The following is a 9104-nucleotide window of genomic DNA, read 5'->3' on the forward strand; positions in this document are numbered from 1 at the left end:
AATAAATACTATAAATGAATACAATAAATTCATTTTCTTGCTTGTGAGGATTGCAGATAACTGACACACGTTAATTAATTTGGTAAAAAAAAATTAAAAATAAAGGGAAATATTGAGGTGACAACAAAGAGTCGGAATGAGTTTGATTCTTCCTATACTCATCTTCATAAAAGGTGAGGTGAGTTCGAGTTTAAAATTTTAAAATTCATCCCATTTTTGTTGGATTTGATTGGAGGATCATCAGAGGGCGAGCCCTGGTGGAGCGGTAAAGTTGTGCCTTGATGATCTGTTGGTCATGGGTTTGAATCCGGAAACAGCCGAAGTATCATCGACGTGCTACAGTTTTTTTTTTAAAATGATTATTTTTTTAAAAAAATAATTTACTTATAGAATTTTAAATAAATTATATATTAAGTTGTTAGCTATATTTTGATTCAAATAATATATAAAAATTAATAAATAAAAATATTCAAAATTAAAAAATTAAGAGTTAAATTATATTTTTACTTAAATTTATAGTTTTAACTTTTATGCTTTTGGGTTGGAAGAAAGTTATGTTTTTGAGTTGCGGGTATTTGAGTTTTTTTGTTAGAATAAGATGAGGAAGAATTTTCGGATAGAACCGTTCAAGCACCCTATAATCATCCGAAATATGCCGATAAGAAATGGAGCTTTCTGGAACATGGAATTCATGAAATATTTAACCACAATGATAGTTGTATCAGCTACCAAGAGCTTTACAGGTTCTCCTTCATTCTTTCTCATTATTCTTACTATGTGGTGTTGCTTGTTGAAAAACTTTTGTTTGTCTTCACGTCATATAATTTTGTTTGATTTTGATACCACTGCAAATATTTGTCATGTTTTTTAAACTGTATTTCCTCCTGACTTAATTATAAGAAGAAAAAATGGTGGATATCAAACAATGAACTTAAATATAAATAATTTTTATGAAAAAATATAAGTAAATTTTAACTTTCTTCAGCTAAGTAACGATCATGGTTCTAAATTATACTTTACAACCACAATTGCACTCAGAATGTTGTCGCGGAGTTGCTTGTAAACGCAAGAATCTGCAATTTGGAGTTTGAATTTCAATCACATAAAATGCCGCAATGCATACCAAACACAACGCAATAAAATTATAAGGCTAAATGTTTTATTTTATCCATTATGTTTTAGTATTATTTTATTTTGGTATATTAAATTTAAAAATTTTATTTTGGTCATTTATATTTTTTTAAGTTTTATTTTGATTCTTTATGTTTTTAAAAGTTTCATTTTGATGCATTAAGTTTTAAAAGTTTTATTTTGATCATTTATCTTTTAAAAATTTCATTTTAGTCATTTATGTTTTTTAAAGATTCATTTTGATGATTTTTAGTTTATGTTAGCAAACTTAGTGTGCAAGTTAACTTTAAATTTTAAAATAATTAATTTAAAATAATAACGGCTAAAATCATGTTATCTTTTGAATATGCATTCAACCACCTAATTCTCTAATCTCTATCATCTTCTCCCCAAATTTCATTTAGAACCTCTTTCACACTACAACTATCATCAACAAACAACACCAATTACACCATCACACCATCCTATAGTCACATCATGACCCACTACCAACCTAGATAAAAAAAGTTGGATCCAACTGTGATGAGATAGTCATATTTGACATTGCGATGGTGATTTTGGGTCTTACTTAAAAATATAAACAACCAAAACAAAACATTTAAAACTTAATATATTAAAATAAAAAATATTATAACATGAGATGAAAAGCGACATTTAACCAAATCACAATGGAGCAATAGCAGAACCTCAACACCGTTTTATTACCCTTTTTTTGTCTAAAGAATACAAAAATGCATATTTCAATCTCTGAGTTCTAGGTGTTATAGTGGAATGGGTGTGGTCATATGGGATGTTGGAGGATGTCAAATTTTAAAATGAATCAAAAGTTATATTATGTTATAAATAAAAGTTATATCAATAATTAGAATAATTATAAAATTCTTTTTATGTTTAGTGCAAATATATAACAATTTTACGCCGCAACATCAGCAACAATGTTCACAGCTGCGGCTACAATCGCAATTTAGAACAATGATAACAATACTATATCAAAAATATCATTCAATTAATTGATATTCTATTTCTAATGATTCTTGTTTATTCTTGATATTAAATTCTAAATGAATGATATTAGGAAAAAAAATTCTTAAAGGTGATTGATATAATTAAATTAGAATAATTAACTTTCTTAATTAATACAAAAATTGATTAATTTTACTCATATATAGGTTCCAAAAAAGTATAGATGTATTGGTCATACCGTCATAGGACATGGGGTCTTTGGAATGTTCAAGTTGGTGCCTAAAAAGCACATGTGGCTTATTCATTGAGTCTGTGATGGTGCTATGGTTTTGGGGATCAGCTACTATAATGTTGCATTTCTTGATTGTTTTGTAACTCATATAGCTCGAGTGTCTACACTTATTTCGTATTCTTCACCCTTTTGAACTTATGTGCTATTCTTTGTTGTCCTTGTAATTATATTTATCTCCTTTTCTCTCTTTTTTCTTTTTCTTTTTTGTTAATATTCATATGCTTTGTGAAAATTAGCCATTATACTGAACAATATCACACGATGATTAGCTGGAATTCTTGTTGGATAAGTGATTTCTTATTAGGATATGAAGATGTGTGTGATATAGATCTTAGAGAATCAGTCTCTAAATGTGTTTATGCATATGTCTTGATATTTTCATGCATTCAACTACGAATGTTGTCGCTGTGAATTTTTATGAATGGAACAATGTGCTTTTGACAACATTGTCTAGCTGGTCATCAACAGTGTTAGTAAGCATGCTTTGTGATGATAAATATGAAGATTTGGGTCGAATGTATAACTTGTTCTGTCGTGTTACTGATGGTCGTGCAAAAATACGTGAAGTGATGACTTCACACATTAGAGAATCTGGTAAACAGCTTGACACATATCCTGAAAGGTTGAAGGATCCTGTTGAATTTTGTGCAGAGGCTCTTAGATGAGAAATATAAGTATGACAAGATTATAAATTTGGCATTTAACAACGACAAATTGTTTCAGAAATCCTTGAATTCCTCATTTGAATACTTCATTAACTTGAATCCTCGTTCTCCAGAGTTCATTTCACTCTTTGTAGATAATAAGCTTTGGAAAGGACTCAAGGGAGTTAGTGTGGAGATTACTCTTGGCAAGGTGATGATGCTATTCTGGTACTTGCATGAAAAGGACCTGTTTGAGAAGTATTTCAAACGGCTTCTGGCAAAGCAACTTTTGTCCCGAAAAACAGTCTCTGATAATGCAGAAAGAAGTCTCATAGTTAAGCTCAAGACCCAATGCAGTTATCAATTCACCTCTAAATTAGAGGGCATGTTTACAGACATGAAAACCTCTCTAGAAACATTGCTGAACTTTTATATGCCAACCACCCCGAGTTAAGCAACGGTCCTACGCTTGCCGTGCAGGTTTTGACAACAGGGTTTTGGCCTACTCAATCTACTGTTACATGTAACCTGCCAGAAGAAATCTCTTCACTTTGTGAGAAGTTTCAGTCATATATTACCTTGGCACACATACTGGCAGGAGATTGTCCTGGCAAACTAATATGGGTACAGCAGACTTAAAAGCTACCTTTGGTAAAGGTCAGAAACATGAGTTAAATGTCTCCACTTACCAAATGTGTGTCCTCATGCTGTTTAACAAAGCTGATAGACTAAGCTACAAGGAAATTGAGCTAGCAACTGAGATTCTGGCTTCATATCTGAAGAGGTGCCTGCAATCATTGGATTTGGTTAAGGGAAGAAATGTGCTTAGGAAGGAGCCTAAGAGTAAAGATGTAGGTGAGAATGATGCTTTCTTTGTGAATGATGAGTTATACAGGATAAAAATAGGAACTATAACTGCACAAAAGGAATCAGAACCTGAGATACTGGAAACTCGCCAACGAGTGGAGCAGGACCGGAAGTCACAGATTGAGGCTGCCATAGTGAGGATAATGGAATCAAGGAAGCAACTTGATCATAACAATCTCATGACAGGTTACAAAGCCAGCTGCAGTTGCGGTTCCTTGCAAATCCAACATAGGTAAAGAAACAGATTGAGTCTCTCATTGACCGGGATTTTTTGGAAATAGATGATAATGACAGAAAATTATATTGATATTTTACCTAGTATTGTTAAGGTTGTTTATTTCAGTGAAATTAGAATGATACAAATAATGTGTCTTGTGAACTAGGTGGAAAATGACCTTTTACAGATCCATTGATTCTTAATGCATATAAATTTGTTCTTCCAGTTTTGCTGTTTTATCTTATTATCTGCATCACATAACATTAATGTTTTTGCCTCAACCACACTCCTTTCCGCTAATTGTAGGAGTTTAATCAGTGGAAGTTCTAAAATTGGTTATACATTCCTATTTCCTGACAGGCTGAAATTTTTGTTTACAGCTGGAAGGTTTCAATTAAAAGTCTAAAACCTCATTGTATTCAAATAAAGTGTGTCATACTTCTAAGTTCTATAATCCTGTTATATGTGATGGATAGAATTAGTTAATTGAATGTCATGATTGAACCATCGGCTAAATGAATCTCTTGTGAAATTACAGGGTCTGGTAACAATTTCAGAATAATTTGTCAAGGAAAATTTGTAAGAGAATGTCCCCCTTAAAGGCTGAGATTGATTAGAAGTTTATTAAACAGTCACTTAAAATTTAATAGAGTGGCTTGTATGGTTGTGCTGTCTATGTGTAGCACTTATACATAAAAAAAATTCAAAAATAATAATATAAACATTTATATAAGTTTTACTAATTATACTTTTATATTTTTCCGCTCATAACATTAATATTGTCATCTTATTAAATCTAAATCCTTTCTGATTTTACGTTGACCCCCTTCTGTGTGAAATTTCTCGTGATTTATGAAAACATAAAAGTTGAATGAAAGTCAATTGATGCATGAATGGAAAGGTTTGCTCCTATCATCTTCATTGTTGTGATCACTGTTCAATTCACAACGTGTACTGAGAGCATAAAGGGGCACTTTAGCTTAACTAGTAACCAATGATAAATAATTATAAAATGTACCTTTATTTTTATTTTATGTTTACTTAAATAATTATTAAAAATGATGAAATGAAAAACAAAATAAAAATAAGATGAAAATTTTAAATTAATAAGGAAATAAAAATTAAAACAAATATTTCTTAAACTAATGCTTCTTAAGATCTATTTGATTTTAAAAAGTTTTAAAATTAGTATAAACAATGATGAAAATAAAATAAAAAATTGTCTTTATCATTTTCTATATAGATACTTTTTGAAAATATAGAACAAAATAAAAACAAAGTGAGACTTAATAATTATTAATATAAACAGATTATTTTTCAAATTAATCAGATTCAGACCCTTGAGAACACGGTTTCTAGTCATATTGAAAGCAATTACATAGGAGTTGCTTCACTTTGTAATTTGTAGGTCCGAGGTATTTAGGTGAAAATCAGAAACTTGTATCCTCTTCTCATTACACCTGACCTTTCACAATGGACGGTATGTTAGGGTCATGGATGATAGATATATGGTACATCTGGAGGATAAAATCCTGTCTCCTTTGTAACGGATATCATCATTTTTGGTTGCAACATATTATTTACCAAACTTGGCAAACAAGGTGGTCACATATGTTTTTACATCATGCATAGAAAATTAAGAAGGGCAGTGTTAGTCATCCACCTAATTAAAATGCTAGCTAGTTATCAGCATGATCAAATCAGAGCTACAAACCACATCAAGTGTTATGCCTCTGAATTAAGAATTCGAATTTGTATATCAGAGAATGTCTTCACATCTATACCCCATAACCTGCTTTGACAGATCAATTTAAAACATTAAGATATTAATCAATTCACAATCCAGGAAAAAAAGAATATCATGGAATGATCAGACAGACATTTTTGTTTATATAAACAAGCGATGTTCACTTAAGGCAAAAAGCTCTTACCAACAATCAATCCCCACAGCATTGGCCCCCAGTTTATCTGCCTTCTGATCATCTCCAATGTGTAAGGCTTTGCAAGCCTCTACATTTACTTCATCTACGATGGAAAACATTCGCAATGAGAGTAAATCAACTTCATTATTGCCACAACAAAGGGTAGCATGAAAAGTGCCATATTCTCCCCTGTAACTCCATTAGAAAAACATAGTTTGCTGCATTCTTATAGCAATGATATTTTCTATTTTATTTACAACTAAATGAAATGAAAAGATATTAAAGTCATATCTGCAAGCAGTTAATTTATGTGCGATCCATTTATTGTACTACTGTTTTTTACAAGGCATACTTAAGACTAGTGGTTGTTGTTTACTTGTAGTTTCTTCCATACTCCAGCATTGTATACTGCAGATATCTCTTTAGAAAAGAATAAAAAATGCTGTTTGGTTTTGACTGTACTCTTTTCATATAATATCTCTAACTATCAAACACAGGGGAAGCGTTAGATATTAAAGGATGCAAAAAGAAGCAAAACAAAAGCCTGAAAAAGAGGTATTTTAATTAAAACCTCAAGGAAAATATCTACCATATGACAGAAGAAAGCCAAGAGCAGATTACTAAGATGAAAGATACTAAGCATTGTAAAGTAAACAAGTAATTGTTCTTTTATTTATGTTGAGGATAATGAGGAATTCCAATGAATAAGAGGGTGTAAATATGTAAAGTAAGAATCAAACTTATTTAAGTGAAAAATATACTATTTAACAATCATATATACCAAGAGCAGCTTGGAATATTCTTGGATCTGGTTTTTCATATCCAACCTCTGATGATATAATGACAGCATCAAACCTAAGGTGAAAACCAGAACAATACATTAAAAGTTATGTATACATTAGACTTTGCGAATTTTCTTCAAATTAAGGTTCAACAAGCAATTTTAACTGAGCATCTCCCCAAAGATGCCAATAAAATGTTCAAAATTGCTACAGTTAAGTATCAGAACGTTGAAGAAATAACTAATACTCACAGATTTAAAACATTAAGATCTTTCAATAGCTTCCTTAAGCGGTTGTCAAAATTAGATACAACAGCCATCTTAACTGTGTCACAGCTTGTCATGTTAGTAAAGACAAACTTCAAAGAATGTAGCTAACTAATGGGGTTAACGATGTTAGTTATCCAAGATAAAAATAAGAAATGTTTATGTTACCTCCAGCATCCTTGAGAAAAGTAATTGTTTCAAAAGCTCCATCTGGAAGATGCCACGCATCACCTTTTGCATAGTACTGACATGAATAACATTTGAAGTTCAGACATAAGTGTGCCTCGTATTATTACTTTGAACACAACAATATCTAGAATAGAAATAGTTCTAGAACCAACAAAACAAAGACCATAAACTAAAAATGTCAAAACCTATAGATCATAATATGGTCACTCATATTTCAAAGGATCTGGTGAAAAGCAAAGGGATTGCATTTTCTTTAAATCCTTGTAATATATATAAAATGATTTTTTTCAAAAAGATTAAATCATTCTACAGATAAATTAGCTTTGGTTGATAGAATAGTCATAAATTAGGAAAGAGGAAATAACAAATAGGACAGTCTGCTGAGAAGAAAGACTACCTCATAAACTTCCTCAAAATAATCTTCATCTCCACAACCAGTGGCTTCAGAAACTACAAGTTTCCAAAATGGCCTCCCATCTCCCTGTGGTGAATAAAAATTAAAGAATGCATATTATGCCATTACATTTTCCCATTAGATGGCTTTCTGTTTGCATGACATTTTGAAGGAAATTAAATGTGGTTAGGTTTCATGAATAAATGGAAAACCACAGCGACATTAATATCCCGTAACGGCTATAACACAAAGTTGGCTCCAAAAATGGCACAGTAATTGAGCAAACGCACCAGCCCTGTAAACTTCATTCATACAACATTCTGCTCTTTCTTTCCCTCATAGACAACAGCAAGCTTGGGGTACAGTTTATACTATGAACAACATTTTCTACATACCATCATACACCATCTTTCCAGAGTTACGATGCAAAAGCTCAATGACAATAAGTGATTGGAAACAATGGTACATGAAACAGAAAGACATCCAAACTTACTGGGCAATCACACAAAACATTACAAGAAGAATGATCAAAGGTAGGGCATAAACCTGGTAGCGCAGCTTTTCAGGCCACGGAGCAGCAAATGCTCTCTTAAATCCCTGCTTTATCATAGCTGGATCCACAGTCACACCTGAAGACAGACATTGCAAACACGTATATCTTAAAAACAGAAGGAAAATGTTATTAATATTAATGGAGAACCTTGTAATAAGAGTAACATATATTAGGAGAAAGAGAAATGCTACCAATACCCTCTCTAATACTACATCTTTTTGAACACGTTCTTTGTTATTGGCTGAAAAATTGCAGAAAATCACTATCTCACTTCTCATTTTAATGAATTCTACTATTGATTTTGTAGTTTCCAATAAATTTTGAACAACAGTTAGAGAGTAACTGAGAGTAAGTTTAAAAGGGGCGTGTCAGAAAGTGTGTCGCTAACACTCCTCTTAAGAGAAAACATCTATTTGGGTCCTCCAAAAAACACTAGTGTGATTTCATTTCAATAGAGATTATTACAGTACCATATTTGGATCCAATAGTGGCATAAATCTCCTCAACTGGCTTTGCCAATTGCAATAGGGTGCCCCCAGCATCCAACAGCAATGCATCATATGCCTTATTACTATTACCTGTGGTGTTGTCAGCCACACACAATTCAATTCAACATCACTAAGTAAATAACAATAACATCAGCAACTACATGTTACATAATTTTTGGGAATTGGTGAAAGGAGGATGTTGCTTTACAAACCTTTGTTGATGGCCATTGAAGAAAGTGGCAGTGAAGAATTGCGGGGTTTGGGTTTGAGAGCTCTGAAGAGAGCGTTTGCGTGGGAGCATCTCATCAAGGTGGTGCCCATCTTCTCATTTCTCTTCCCCGTCGTTAAGAACTAAGCTATGTGTTTGATTTGACAAAGAAAGTAAAAATAAAGAAA

General features: G+C 32.0%; 1 protein-coding gene and 1 pseudogene across 4 annotated transcripts; one reads left to right on the forward strand and one right to left on the reverse strand.

Annotated features, from left to right (window-relative positions):
* Nucleotides 1-1586: 1586 nt before the first annotated feature.
* LOC100811034 (cullin-3A-like) lies at nt 1587-5152 on the forward strand (annotated as a pseudogene).
* A 500-nt stretch (nt 5153-5652) lies between these two features.
* LOC100306694 (haloacid dehalogenase-like hydrolase domain-containing protein) lies at nt 5653-9104 on the reverse strand. Of its 4 annotated transcripts, none has more exons than NM_001352626.1 (9): nt 8921-9078; nt 8691-8798; nt 8214-8296; nt 7671-7754; nt 7253-7328; nt 7070-7142; nt 6818-6891; nt 6046-6139; nt 5653-5906 (listed from the first exon to the last, which is right to left on the reverse strand). In NM_001352626.1, exons 1-9 carry the CDS (start codon nt 9027-9029, stop codon nt 5840-5842), a joined length of 768 nt encoding a protein of 255 aa, NP_001339555.1. In that variant the 5' UTR covers nt 9030-9078; the 3' UTR covers nt 5653-5839. The 4 variants fall into 4 exon arrangements, with proteins under 4 accessions (NP_001339555.1, NP_001235045.2, XP_025982915.1 ...); NM_001248116.2 differs by having other exon boundaries at nt 5653-5909; XM_026127130.2 differs by lacking the exon at nt 8691-8798 and having other exon boundaries at nt 5674-5906; nt 8921-9104.

The sequence above is a fragment of the Glycine max genome, chromosome 1 (assembly GCF_000004515.6).
Source record: "Glycine max cultivar Williams 82 chromosome 1, Glycine_max_v4.0, whole genome shotgun sequence".
Classification (NCBI taxonomy): domain Eukaryota; kingdom Viridiplantae; phylum Streptophyta; class Magnoliopsida; order Fabales; family Fabaceae; genus Glycine; species Glycine max.